The 14,752-nt window shown below is 46.9% G+C and overlaps 1 protein-coding gene across 1 annotated transcript in view; it reads left to right on the top strand.

The window, feature by feature from the left end:
- Nucleotides 1–14,752, top strand: part of DHRS12 (dehydrogenase/reductase 12) — a 29,314-nt gene that overhangs the window by 9,842 nt on the left and 4,720 nt on the right. The window contains 1 exon segment of the mRNA XM_042954265.1: nt 13,206–13,299. Within this exon segment, the coding sequence (XP_042810199.1) occupies nt 13,206–13,299 (94 nt within the window).

The following is a 14,752-nucleotide window of genomic DNA, read 5'->3' on the forward strand; positions in this document are numbered from 1 at the left end:
CATTGGAAATGCAGGTAGTCCAAATTGAAATATGCTGTAAGTGTAAAAATGAGCCCATTTCAAAGACTTGGTCTGAAAAAAAAAAAAGCAAACCATGTCATTAATATTTTTATATTGGTTACATGTTGAAATAATACTACTTTGGAGATATTGAGTAAATAAAATATATTATTAACATTTACCTGTTTCTTCTTACCTTTTTAATGTGGCTGCTTTTGAGAAAACTTCAATTCCATATTTCTGTTGGACAGCTCTGGTCTAGATGCAATCCCAGAGCACCTCACTGAGGATTCGGTTGCCCAGCCAACCCCTTGTAATTGGAGATCTCTGCACAGTTCTGTGGCTGAGCTTTCTGCACTAGTGGCATTTTCCTGGAAGGGGTTTGACATGAAGGGACAGTTGAGCAGGACTGTGGTCGTCACTTGGATGTGGGACTGTTGGTGGCCATGGAGGTGTGGAGTTTGGAAACAGGTCTTCTGGCCCTGCTTGCCTGTATTTTGAGATGGGAATGTAATTTCTAGATCAATAGTGCAGGTTGCATGGTCAATAAGAGAGAGCTCATTGAAGATGGACTTGAAAAAACGCTTTGCTCCCTGTGCTCTGGGAGAGTATGAGCAGTTTTCTTAGCAAAATAAGCAGAGACCTAGATAACACCATAGAAGGATCAGAAAAATATCGGCCAGCTTTTTGTGTTCTTGGTCCTAAGCACGATTGTATTTTCCTCTTTCGCTGCATTAAATTTTCTTCATAAGACACTCTTTAAAAAATGCTTTTCTCGTGTTTTTTTATAATATGTGTTAGTGCCAGAAATACTTAGCATTGTTAAAGCATTTTTTTCTAGGAAGCTCAAGGCTCATTATAGATGTTATTTTGGCAAGGAGCGCTGGTTCATCCCCCGTGGAATGTGCAAAGGGAACTTCTAGCCAGGGCTGAGGAAGGTGCAACCATGAGACGAGAGGACAGATCAGAAAGGGCATTCAGTTAGAATGAGGGACATCTGGATCCTGGTCCCTGATCTGTTATAACAGGCTCACTCATTTGATGCCAGCCCAGTGGTTCTCAGAGTAGGGTTCCTGGACTGGCAGGATTAGCATCACTAGAGGAACTTGGTAGAAATGCATTTTCTTGGGCCTCACCCCCAGATCGACTGAAACCAAAACTCAGGGGTGGACCCAAGCAGTCTGTGTTTTAACAGGCTCTCCAGATGATCCTGATGTACATTATCATTTCAGAACCAATGTACCAGCCTTTTAACTTCTTTGGATTTTCTCCTTCTTGAACCAAGGAGTCTGCAGTAAATTATCTTGGTGTCTTTCAGTTTGGAGATGCCATGAATATAAGCTTCTCTCCTGTATCTACTTCCTCACTATAATTTAAGCTTTTAATGAGGCATTTAAAAATTTTTTTTTAATATTTATTTATTTTTGAGAGAGAGAGCAGCGCACATGAGTGGGGGAGAAGCAGAGAGAGAGAGAGTAAGGCACAGAATCCAAAGCAGGCTCCAGGCTCTGAGCTGTCAGCACAGAGCCTGATGATGTAGGGCTCAAACCCCCAAACTACGAGATCGTGACCTGAGCCGAAGTTGATCGCTTAACTGTCTGCGCCACCCAGGCAGCCCAGGTTTTTAATGAGACATTTTAATTAAATCTTGTCCTAAGTCACAAAGATGGCTGGCAGGGCTTGTCTGGTTGTTGGGGTGGTTGAGGATATCCATTAAATAGCAACCCTCTTCCCACTCAAGAACTGAACAAGTTGAGGAGACAGTGGAATAATAACTGAAAGCCAGCATATATATCACTGCTGTTTCCAAACAAGGCTAGTTGTAGGGCGTGGTGCGGTGTGAGAGCCAAATGGGTTTCCTACTATCGCGCCCAGGAAGGATACCCACTTCCCTTGTCACAGCTGGCTGGCCTAGGACAGACTCTACCTTCTCCTGCCCAGGAAGAGGAGAAAGTGGGGAGCAGAGCTGAGCATGCCCAGTTTGTTGCTCCCAAGTGTACTAAATTGATTATTGATAATGGCTCTGCCTATCCTGGGCAGAGGGAAGAGGGGGCTGAGGGAGGGCAGAATCACCACCCTCTCTCCATGAGGAAGGAAATGGTGGGAGTCGGGAAGGACCTTTCTCCCCAGTGGTGAGGCTCCTTTTTTTTTTTTTTTTTTTTAAACCAATACCTAGAAGCTTGTCATAAAATGGTGTGGAGTTTAGTACAAAATATTCTCTTTGATTTTGTTCCAAATGTAGTATCTTTGCCCGAAGTACCAAACCCAAATGTGGGGTCATGTGGGTTTTGCCTTATAACTTTATAGGGTGGCAAGGATGCCCGGAGAGCCACAGCTGGCCTCCGGGGGGCTGCTCAGCAGGACCAGCTTTATGATTTGTGGGGCCCAGTGACAAACAAAAATATGGCACCCATACTCAAAAATTAGGAATTGCAGTACACCGTCAACAGAGCATCAACCAAACGGGGAGGCCCTTCAAAGGTCAGGGGCCTGTGAGACCACACGGAAGAAGTCAGCGCTGCTGCTTACCCACCCTCCGTCCAACAGAATTCTGCAGAATTCGTGCCGGGTATTGGGGAGTATTGTCCATACATAGTCATTTAACCCTGGTGACCATCCTGTGACAGAGATATTCTTACCTCTACATCCCAGATAAAGAAACAGGCCGACAGAGGTTGAATTGCTTGCCAGAGGTCAAGTGGGGGAGCCAGAATTTGAACCCAGGCCTGTCTGCCTCCGCAGCCCATGAACAGGATGCAGTTCTGCCCCCAGAAGCCTTTTCCCCCTGTATTACGGTGAAGTAGGTGCTAAGGGAGCACAGGGAGGGAGGTGAGCAGCCCTGCCAGGGAGACGACGGGCGGGCTGGGGCATCACTTGGCGGGGAGCTGGGAATCTGCATTCACAGAGCGTGCAGCCGGGTGGCACAGTCTAAGGGGACTGCCTTTTTGATTGTACAGCTGGTTCTGTTGTACTTTTGTATGGATCCGGTCTGCTTCTGAGGACCTTGATATCTCTTCATTTTCATTTCCTCTTTGTGTTGAAACATCTTATTGATCTTCCCAGCCTCTCTGAGACGCATAATAATTCTCGGGCTTTGATATGTATTCATCGTCTCCAGAGTGGAAGACAGTATACAAAGCAGCATGTTAAGGACAGAGGGGGCAGCTTCATGTGTCTGTGGCCACAGATGAGGAGATACAGAGAGGTTAAAATACTGTCATTCTGAACAGGTCCAGAGCCAAAGGGACAACCCAGACCTCTGTCTGAGTCCTAGGAAATTGCTGGCTGCCTCGCTAATAGGAAACATGTTTTCCTGGCCCGATTATGTAACGTGGGATGGGTTGTTTTCTCTGATTCTGTTGGGCCTCTAGAAACGTTTCCAATCCCCAGCCAAACACCGGTAGGTTCCTGACACTCTGAGGACAGGACAGCACCAGTCCTTGCAGAATTTATCACCAGATCCTGATGATTTGGAAGCTGGAGGGCTGTCAGAGCCCATGCCGGCAGGTGGCCGTTTGTGGAGACATCACAGTGTATGAATTTGATTAAGTACAGAAAGAACTCTCCTTAACCTTCTGTGGGGGTAGGTGGGGCATGGGGAGATCTTCATAGTTTGCCCTTTGGTGGGACAAAATGAGCTACTCTGGGTAGATCTGTGGGCGGATGGACCGGGGAGGCAAAGTGGTCTCGTGAGACAGGTTCTGTTTGGTTGTTCTTCTCGCCCCTGTGTTTTGGGTGTTCTCACATCCTATGCTCTTTGCCTGTTAGCATGCAGTGGCATTAAGCGTCCATTGGAGTGAAGACAGATGGGAGGGGAGGGGAGGCCGTGCTAAGTGCTCTGCTGGCAGCCCGCCACAGCCTGAGCGTTAGCGCATTAAACCCACCACATCTTAGCCTCGCTCACGCCGCAGGACACAGGACGAGGACACTGACTCTACCTCCTCCAGGACAGCTGCATCATCAACTAACTGACTGTAATAAACAGGCAGTGGTGCCTTAGCTCTCTGGCAGAAGGTGGGGGAGTTCAGCGTAGGTCATTCTGGAAGGACATACGTTGCTGTACAGTTAAGTGTTCTGTCACTTGACATTTGGTGATCTGGAGCTCTCTGCTCACTGGCATATCCCCACACGCAGTGGATACTGCTGTTTAAGGCAGGGACTCAAAGTCCAGAAACACCTCAATAATAATAATAATAATAATAATGATGATGATGATGATGATGACACACATTCTTGGGTCACCTCACTCAATCCTCGTAACACCTGTATGGATTTTCGAGACGAGGAAACGGAGAGTCAGAAGTACTCTGAAACCACAGTCTGTGACTTACCTTACTAAACAAAGGACAACTAAATTATAGTTGGTGCATTTTTAGTATAGGGTTGTATCTGTCAGTTATTGCTACATAACAAACAATTCCAAAATCTCCGAGACCTACAAAACAAGCATGTACTTTTTGCTGACTCTTCTGCAGGTCTACTGGGCTAATCTCAGCTGGGTTTAGCAGCGTGTCTCAAAGCAGCAGGTGAGATCTGGAGTATGTCCCAAATGTCTCACATCTTCCTTTCACAGAGCGTGAAAGGAAGAGTATGTCCCAAATGTCTCACATCATCCTAGGCTGAACAGGATTTGTTCCCATGGTGATAGCAGAGGTCCAAGTATGCAAGCACTTTCAAGCCCCTGCCGGATTCACATCTGCTAGTATCCAGTTGGCTGATGCAAGTCACTTCATAGAGCCCCAAACCAGAAGTCAGGGAGCATACTCCTCCATGGAGGTGGGGAAGAGAAGGTGAATTATTGTTGACAATATTCTTCCACAAGGCCTGTTTTGTTACATTCTAATTCTTTGGAAATAGGTGATCTGAGTTTGATGTGGTAACTATTTATTAACCAAAATACTTAATGAACAAAATACTTTATTTGTTCAGTAAACATTCAGAGATCACCTGCTATATAGCAGACACTGTGGTCAGTGATGAGGACTCAGAAATTGAAGGGGCTCCTGGTCTAGTGGGGGAATTAGACACATAAACAATTTCAGTAGCCATACAGTAAGTTCTCTTTTCATCCATGAAGCGAGCTAGGGTGCAAAGCAAAGAGGAAAGCAAAGAACAGCACTGCCAGGGGAGAATGTTTCCTTAGACACCGCATGTGTTTGGTACCAGGCATTTTTACTTGTAAATAATCTTTACCCTGAGTTTTACCCATGCACCATTTTGCTTCAAAGACCTCCTTCCAGCTCACAGATCTTCAAGCCTCCCAGAGAGGCACAGAATCTGGGAGATAATAAGTACTCTAGACATGTCAGCTAGCATTGTTTTAATATCCAAACCCTTTAACCTGGAATTAAAGTCCTCTGTTGTCATACCCCACCTACCTGCCCAAAAATATTTCCTATTTTTTTCCCACATGGATCCTCTACGAGTCAGCCCATTAATTTTGGAAAATGCCACTAACAGTTTTATGTCTCCAAGCCTTCATCCCTGCTGTCCCTCTGCCTGGAATGTCCTCCTCCTGGTTAACTTTTGCTTCTCTGTGACTCAACTGGGCACAAACCCCAGCACAGAGCTTAGTCAGGTGCTCCACCTCTTGGCTTCCATAGTGCCTTCTGGGAACCTGTTGCATGACAGGAATCGCCTGTTGACAGGTTGGTTCTTGCGCAGAGCAGAAATCCTTGAGGGCAGACACTGCCTGGCCGTTAGGAGGCGCTCGGTCTGTGTTGGCTGAACCATAGTCCAGGTCCTCCAGCCCTTTGTGCACAATGTACAAACCTGTCCACGCCTCATGTTCCCATTCTGTAAAATGCAGATAGTGATGCTGTTGCAGGCTAGAGGTGAGGATTAAAGAGAGAATTGTAAATTACTTGCCCAAGAGAAATTACTCACGTGCACACAAAAACAGGCACATGAATGTTTAAGCAGCTTTATTTTTATTCATAATCACCCCAAACTGGAAACAACCCAGATGTCCTTCAGCTGGTGCATAGATAAAGTGTGGGGGGGGGGGGGACTTCCACACAATGGAATGCTATTCAACAATAAAAAGGAACAAAATACTGATGTATGCAACAATGTGGATGAATCTTGAATGAACTGGCAAAAGTCAAGCCAGACTCAAAAGGATACATACTTGTATGATTTATGTGACATTCTGGAAAAGGTGAGCCATAGGGACAGAGAACGCATCAATGGCTACAGGGTGGTTGGGGGGGATGGGGACGACTATGAGGGAATATTTGGCTGAAGGAACTGTTCTGAATCTAACGCAGTTACTCAACCCTATGCATTTACAAAAATTCAGAACTGTGCACGCGCGCACGCACACACACACACACACACAGATGCAGAGTTTTACCATATGCAAAAAAAATTTAAACGTACAGTTGGCCCTTGGGCAACGCAGGTTCAAACTGTACTGGTCTACTTATGTGTGGATGTTTTTCAATAACTCCAATATAGGACTGTAAATATACTTTTTCTTCCTTATGATTTTCTTAATAATATTTTTATAGCTTAATTTATTACAAGAATACAGTGTATAATACATATACAAAATATGCATTAATTGTTCCAAATTATCAGTAAGGCTTCCAGTCAACAGCAGGCCAACAGTAGTTCAGTTTGGGGGGAGTCAAATTATACCTGGATTTTTGACTGCATGGTGGGGGTCAGTGCCCCTGATACTGCATTGTTCAAGGGTCAACTGTGTGTGTGTGTGTGTGTGTGTGTGTGTGTGTGTATTTGTATATATGAAAGAAAAAAGAAAGAAAAGCATTGTAACTCTCAGCACATGTCTGGCAGGTAGTGAGTCCATTTCTTAGAAGCAGATGATTTATTACGGTTGTTTCTTGGTGCCTTTTTTTAGTAATCAATGAGCTCCTAGAAGGGGGACTTTATTTTCTTCAGCTTTGAGCCCGGGTCACCCAGCACACCCAGAACACACAGTAGCAGGTGTTCAGAAGCATCATCGGTGAGGAATAAATGCAGAAACACCTTCCATGCTGTGCTGTGCGGAGGCCAGGGAGGTCCCTTCCTGGTCTGCCTGCTCCAAGGACATTGGGGTACACGACAGCTGGTAAAGGAGAAAATGGCCACCTTTCAGTCCAGGAGAACACCTTGACCCCAAATTTTGTGTTTCTCGAGAGCCCATGTGGTTCTGGGAAAAACGGGGTGGGGACAGTAGTCACAAACAATGAGCAGCCAGCCCCAGTGCCTCCCTGGGGTTCCTATTGTTCCTCCATCATCATCACTGTCCTAGAATTGTCTCTGCACTGCCTTTCCCCTAAGAAGCCAATGAAAGGGAAGGGGACAGGAGGATGGAGAAGGAGAGGGCCACCATCCGGCTACAATGGAGTCTGGACCCCAAAGTGCCCAGATTCTTCTGATCTCTCTAAAAAATCAAATTAATGGATGCAAGAGTAACATCCAGGCCCCAGCAAGGCCAGTGTGGGCCTCAGCATCATTCCACATTCTGGACCATCCCTAGTTACCTCCTTTATTCTCTCCATCTCCCCTCCCTCTAAACATCTGTCTCCTTTCTTTCATTCCTTTAGGCCATATTCCTTTAGGGGTCCAGCTCACAGCTAAGCAAACCGAGGGATCTGTGCTCATCTTAGTAGGTGCTGCCTTCAGACTTTATGTGTAGAGGGAAGGGGAGGGGAGGAGGCAAGATCCTCCTTTTTTTTTTTCGTAATCTTAAAACAGATGAGTATTCATTTAGAAAATAGGGAAATAAAAATATGCAAGAGTAACAGAAAACTCTCCTGTAATTCCATCATTAAGCTATAGCCACTGTTAACATTTTTGGTCTATTTCTCTAAGCCTTTTTCTATGCTTGTCCCCTGCTCTCCCCTTGGAACTACGTGATATGTATCATTCTGAGTCCTAGGTTTTTCCACTTAACCACTGTATTTTAAGTGTTTTCTCATGTCATTTAATATCCTTTAAAGTGTCACTTCTATTCAGAATATATTCTATTGTATGAATGTTTCATGATTTATTTAATTAACCCCCTCGTATGGGATATTTAGCTTGCTTCCAATTTCTCACTATTGAAAATGACTTGGTGATAAATGCTTTTGTACATACGTTTTTGCTTACGTCTTTGGTTACTGCCGTAGAATGGATCCCTGGCGGTGAAATTACAGAGACCTAGTGTGTGAGCATTTTTAAGACTTGGATCTGTAGTAACCAAATTACCCTCCAGAAAAAAATGTACCAATTTATATTCTCCCCAGCACTGGAAGTGCTTGTGTTTTTTACTTTCTGTTGTTCTCAAGTGAGTGAGCTTTGTAAAACTGATGGATGAGATATGGCATCTTATTTTTCTTTGCATTTCTTTGGTTACTAGTGATATTGGAGTTGGTGGTGGTAGTTTATTGGCCATTTGTATTTCTTTTGCTACTTGTCTGTTCATGTCCTTTGCCCATTCTGCTATTGAGATTGTTATCTCTTAAACTTTCTTTATAAGCCTGCTTTGGCATATTTATTGCAAGTGCCCCCCTTCCCCCTCCCCTGTTGGGCAAATTGCTTTTTAATTTTTTTTTTTTTTATGTTTTGGTTTGCCACACAGAAGTTCAATTTTTTTATGAGGTCAGGCTGTATATTTACCATTAAGACTGATTTATTCACTTTTATGATTAAAAAATCCCTTGTTAGTCTAAATAATTTAGTTACATGGTTCTCTCCCCACCCCCACCCAAACCCCCATTTTCCTCTAACATTTTCTTAGCTTTTTAATGCACCTGGAAGTCTTTTTGGAATAAGGTAAGTAAGGAGCCTTTTAAAAAATTGATTTCTCTCTTTCATGCTCTCTCCCTTATATTCTTAATTTTTTTTTAATGTTTGTTTTTGAGAGAGGCAGACTGCAAGCAGGGGAGGGGCAGAGAGAGAGGGGAGACACAGAATCCGAAGCAGGCTCCAGGCTCTGAGCTGTCAGTACACAGCCTGACGCGGGGCTCGAACCCACAAACCGTGAGATCATGACCTGAGCCGAAATCGGTCACTTAACCGACTAAGCCACCCAGGCGCCCCACTCTCCTTTGTATTCTTAATAAACAATGTCACACAACACTGCTTATTTACTACATGTGCTTTCCTTCCTTTTGAGTCGTGATCCCATCTTTATCATATACCAAATTCTCGTTAAGTTGCTTCTGTCTGTTCCACGGATCTGACTACTAATTATTATGTTCTATGTTCTGTTATCTTCTAATTATTTGCAGTATATTTTACTATCATCTAGAGCAAGCCCCAGCTCATTAGTTTTATTTCTACAACATTTCAACCCACAAGATTGGTCGGTGGGGTTGAGGAGCCCCCCTCCGCCGCCCACACCCAGAAGGATTCTGGAGCGCTGGCGAGGTTCTTGGTCTTCGGCTGCCCTGGGGAGTCTCAGGAAAGAGAACGCATGAGCCCAAAAGTCAGAGGTCATTTGCCCATTGGCTTTTGGTTTTCTGCCAGGTATCCGAGGCTGCTTTGGATGAGGCCCCGAAACCACTTGGTGCTTGGATCTCCCCACCTGCCATGGGGGTAGGGCGTCTGGGCTGCTGTGGCACTCAGGGCGGGGCCAAGCCTTCCCTGGGCTCCGCAAGGACTGCTCCCCTGGTCTCTCTGTCCCAGTCTAGGAAGTCAGCGTTGTGCTTGGAACGCCTCCTGGCCTGTGGGTCGGGAGCCTCATCTGATTACCTAGCTGGGATTCAGCCGTTGTTTTTAAAGGAGTTCTACCCAGCCCTCAGTTAGGGGAATTTTACAAACAAAATCCCAGTGAAGCACCTTCATGCTTTTAATGAGCGGAGGCCCCAGTGCCCACACCCAGGTTCTCCCCGCTGTAAAGCAGGTGCTCTCATTGTGTCCCCAGGGTGGTAGGCAAGAGCCTCCGTCGATGTGATTGCAGGGAGCAAATTCAGTCGTCTTGCACCAGAAACACTGGTTTTGCCGGGCACCTTGGGGCTTGGACCTTGGATGGCCTGGGGAGGATGAGGAAGTGACAGCCTTTTCACTTCTGTGTGAGCAACGTGGAACCTTCGGACGGGTGACCGGGACTCCTCCCTCAGGTGGATCCTTCCCGTTAGCATTCATAAATGTCCATTTCCGTGTCTAAAAATGACAAGCACAATAACTTTGCTAGACTCCACGTTATGGCGACTAGCTGTCTGGATTTCCGCGGGGCTAAGTGCGTTCCCAGCATGGAGGACTTTCAGTGCCAAAGCTGGGGGAGTGCTGGGCAAGCTGGGATGAGTCCCTGCTCCACACCCCGCTCCTCCTCTCCTTCCCTGCTGGCCTCTCTCTTCCCTTCCTCCCTTCCCATTCACCCGAAACCACTCCATTCTGGCTTTCTCCCAACCGTTGGTGACCCTCGCCAAGGTCACCTGTGACCCTTGTGTTGCCAAACCCAGAGGATGTGCCTCCGTTCTCAGCCTGCCTGACCCTCAGCAGCACTTGCCGTGGCTGTCTGGGCCCTGTGCCCTGTCCACATGGGCCCTGTGACACCACTCCTGTGTCTGCGGCCCCTCCCGTCCCTGCTCAGTCCTCCCCAAACTCCTGAGCTGGCTGCGGTTTCTCTGCGTGACCTTGAAATGCTGCAGTCCCTCCCGGCCCAATCCTGGCCTCCTCTTCTCTCCCCCTGCACTCTCTGTGAGAATCTCACCCCTGGCCGTGGCCCCACGTGCTGTCACGTGCCCTGGTCCCCCAGTGGTCTGCATGCAGCCCAGGTCTCTCTTCGGAGCTCCCAGCTCGTGTCTCAAATGCCTCGTACTCAGCATGTCCAAAATCCAGGTGTTAGTCTTCCTCACTGATCTCTTCCTCCTCTCGTTGAGCCAACCTCAGTGGATGGCATGACCATCCACCCTCTTGCTCATCCTTGACACCTCCCCTTCCTCCCCTCCTGTATATAATTGATTTGAACGAGTCTCCATCACATGCCTCCGATCTGTCTGCCTCTCTTTATCTCCACGCTACCACTGCCCAAGCACCTCGGTCACTGAGACACAAGCAGTAATACTGGGGCTCTCAGTGCCCTCTCATGCCCTCCCCCACCCTTGGTGGCTTCCTCCACAAAGCTGGCAGAACGACCCTTAAAAATGCAAATATGTTTCATTCTGCCTCAGATCAGCCCTTGGTGTCATTAGAGCTCGGTGTCGTTGGCGTTGGCCTCCAAGGCTCCAGCCTTACCAGGCCTCACTCTCCACCTCGCTCACACAGCTTCAGCCCCCCTTGGTTGAGCCCTGCCACCTCAGGGCCTCTTTGCCCAGGCCGTGCTTCACACCGGAGCACCCTCCTCCCCGCCCTCACCCCTTCCCAATACCCTTACAGCTTGTTCCCACCTCTCCTGTAAATCTTAGATGCCACCTCACTGCTAACGTGGGCCCCCACACCACTCCACACCGCCTCACGTGCTCGTGACGGTCTGCACACACTCTTCCATCACGGCACTGACCCGAACAGTGAGTGTGAGTTAATTACGAAACAGCCTGCTTACGCTTGGTGAACACGAAGGCCGGGGGCCCTCGCAGTACCCCTCGTACTTAGCGCTGGGGCTGCCATTGAGCAGGCCCTTGACAAATACTCACTGAGTGAACGGAACTGGATGGGGAGGATGAGTTGAGGTCGGGGGCAAAGGGAAAATCCTGACTCCCCCTCACTGTGGTCTGACCCCAAACCAAGAATACCCCAGAAGAGGCTGACAGCATGAATGCCTCCTGGTGCCTCGTTTTCTGCAAGAACCTGTGTGGCTGGCTTCCCCGGGTTGTATGACCTTTGAAACAGTCTTTATGCAACGTGTAAGGTCAGTGTGTGAGGCTCCCAGGAGCACGACGGGACATTTTATTACCACACGAGTGGAGAAGTACCAGATGGGATCCACCAGGGCAGGAGTCCGCTCCTTTAAAATCTGCACCAGTAACCTCCCAGAACCAGAGCGAAGTTCTTTGTCCAGTGGGTAGTCCAGCTGGTGGCAGATATCCCCTGGCTCATAACCAGCGTGGCTCTATTCAAGCTGGCTTTGCAGGTTTCCGAATAGAAACACCTGTCAGTTTTCCTGTGCTAAAATGTAAAATGTACAATACGGTTTTCTCATCAAGCAATAACTAACTTTAATGCTATTCAAATATATCAAACTCAGGATATTTTACGATTTTAGGAGCAGCACGATTTCTTTGAGGTATAATTGATGTACAAGATCCTATTAGTTTCAAGTGTAATGCATTTAATATTTGGATGGGAATGTGGTTTTATAGTAAGGCTTTAAGGGAGCGGTACATCTCTCCTTCAGCATCACCCAGACGTGACACAGCTTTACATCCCTTCCTAATTAGCTTATAGAGAGAGCTTTGCTTCAAATCATGTACCCATGTAATAAAGGTCCTTGTTGCCATATTTAGAAGACTGTGTCCAACATAAATTCCACTCCCAAATCTCTTTCTTATAATGAACCTCCATCAACATAATGAGTTCCTTGGAAGGAAGGCATTGTGTAAATTAAAAATACTAATGAGTCATAATGATAATGAATTATTTTCCTTATTACTGGGAGCAGGACTAACCTTGGGCACATTTTCCAGTATCTGAAGGTGCCTCCCCTACACCCAGGATTGCCTCCCTTAAAATATCTCCTTCCTTCTTCCCCTTTTTTTCCTTTCTTTTCCTTCTTCCTTCCTTCCTTCCTTCCTTCCTTCCTTCCTTCCTTCCTTTCTTCCTTCCTCCCTTCCCTTCCCTTCCCTTCCCTTCCCTTCCCTTCCCTCCTTCCATTTTTCGCCTCAAAACTCTGAATCCCCCAAATGTCCCTGATCCTATCTGGTCAGTCTTGGAGGAAAGGAAGTTACCAAACTGGTTTACACTCAAATGAGTGACCAAAAGCACCCTTTAGCCATTTTCAACAGTGCCCTAGCAGTACCTGGATGCTGCTATTTTGAAAGGTAGCTGATTAGCACAGAGGAACTGGCAGACTTCCTGGCTGAGACAAGCTGTGTCTTAAGGATTGTCAGGTTACAAGTAACAGGAACCCACTCAAGCTGAATAGTCAAAGAGAATTTGCTGGTGGGCTACAGGACAGTCCTCACAGAACCCTGTGGCAGAGGCACAGCTGGGCTTTGGGGGCGTCAGGGACAGGACAGGACCGCTACGAGGAACTAGGGTAAACTTCTCCCTTCTCTGGGACCGTTGTCCACAGACTCCTCACAAGTGCTTCACTCTCTCCCCTTCTGCAGACAGACTCGCTCCGCTTCTCCATGCACACGGCCAAATGTGGCACCACCGAGTCAAGCTGCGCTCACTTCCAGGGTTCTGTTTCCACATTCTTGGGTGAGGGAGGCTCGAGGCCAGATGGGACAAACACAGTGCCTGGCCCAGGGTAACAACTTCATTATGTGTTTGTTGATTTAGACAGGATGCGGGCCCGCCCCTCAGGGAGGGGGATGGGGTACCTCTCCACAAGAAGTCCGCTATATCAGGCCAATGAGTTTTTTGTTTTTGTTTTTTGGGTTTTTTGTTTGTTTGTTTGTTTGTTTGTTGCTTAATTCAGTTGGAAGCCCAGGATGTCGAAGAGCTTTGGGAGAGGAGAATGGCATTGGCTCACGTTGGGGGTGGGGATTAGCAACAGGCCAGTGATGGGCTCTGGACAAGTGGGGCAAAGAGCTCCCGGGCCAAGTTCATCCTCAGGGAATAATACGTGCAAACAATGGGATACCTTCCCACTCCCTTGGCACCTGTGTTGCCTGGGACTCAGCCGGGGTTTAATGAGTCAAGAAAAGGGGGATTTGCCAATTTGTTTTCCACTTCGCATGCACTTGCTGGGAACTTGGATAAGTCACCGGACCTCTTTGGGAGTCTCCTGATTCCAATTCTTTTAATAAAAAATTATACACATGCACACATACAAACACATATACACACACACATTACTTACATACTTTTATGTTATTCTTTCAGCAGATTATTATCGTGTTTCCCTTTGCCGTCCTGAAGTCACTCGGAAAGGGCCTCCAAAACCTGGCTGGGAGGCTCAAGGATTATAAATCGCTTGTGGCCAGAAAGAGAGATGGTTCACCTCCTTCTCAGGGAGGAGAAATGCGTGCTGTGTGTGAAGAGCTACATATGTTCTTTGTAGCGATGAAGCTGGTGATCTGGGAGGCAGAAAGCGCACAGAAGCAAATGATGTATCAGATCTGCTCCTTTGGGAGCGGGTGGGTGTGGGAGAAGGTCAAGGAAAGACCCGTTTTGTGCACTTGGGTTGAGAGAGAGCTTCAAAAGATAGAAAAACCCTTGGAGGGCCTGTGGCTAAAAACTGTGGATCTCCAGTTTTTCTTTTTAAGTTTATTTATTTATTTATATTTTTAAAGATTTTTTTTAAAGTTATTATTTTTTTTAATATTTATTTATTTTTGAGGCAGAGACAGAGCATGAGCAAGGGAAGGGCAGAGAGAGAGAGGGAGACACAGAATCCAAAGCAGGCCCCAGGCTCTGAGCTGTCAGCACAGAGCCCGACGCAGGGCTCAAACTCACAAACTGTGAGATCATGACCTGAGCCGAAGTTGGACGTTCAACCTGCTGAGCCACCCAGGCACCCCTATTTATTTTGAGAGAGAAAGGGAGTGTGAGCTGTGGAGGGGCAGAGAGAGAGAGAGAGAGAGACTCCCAAGCAGGCTCCATGCTGTCAGCACAGAGCCTGATGTGGGTTTGACCTCATGAACCGTAGGATCACGACCTGAGCTGAAATCAAGAGTTTGACACTAATGAAATCAGCCAGTCAGAAAAA

The sequence above is a fragment of the Panthera leo genome, chromosome A1, assembly GCF_018350215.1.
Source record: "Panthera leo isolate Ple1 chromosome A1, P.leo_Ple1_pat1.1, whole genome shotgun sequence".
In the NCBI taxonomy this organism is placed as follows: domain Eukaryota; kingdom Metazoa; phylum Chordata; class Mammalia; order Carnivora; family Felidae; genus Panthera; species Panthera leo.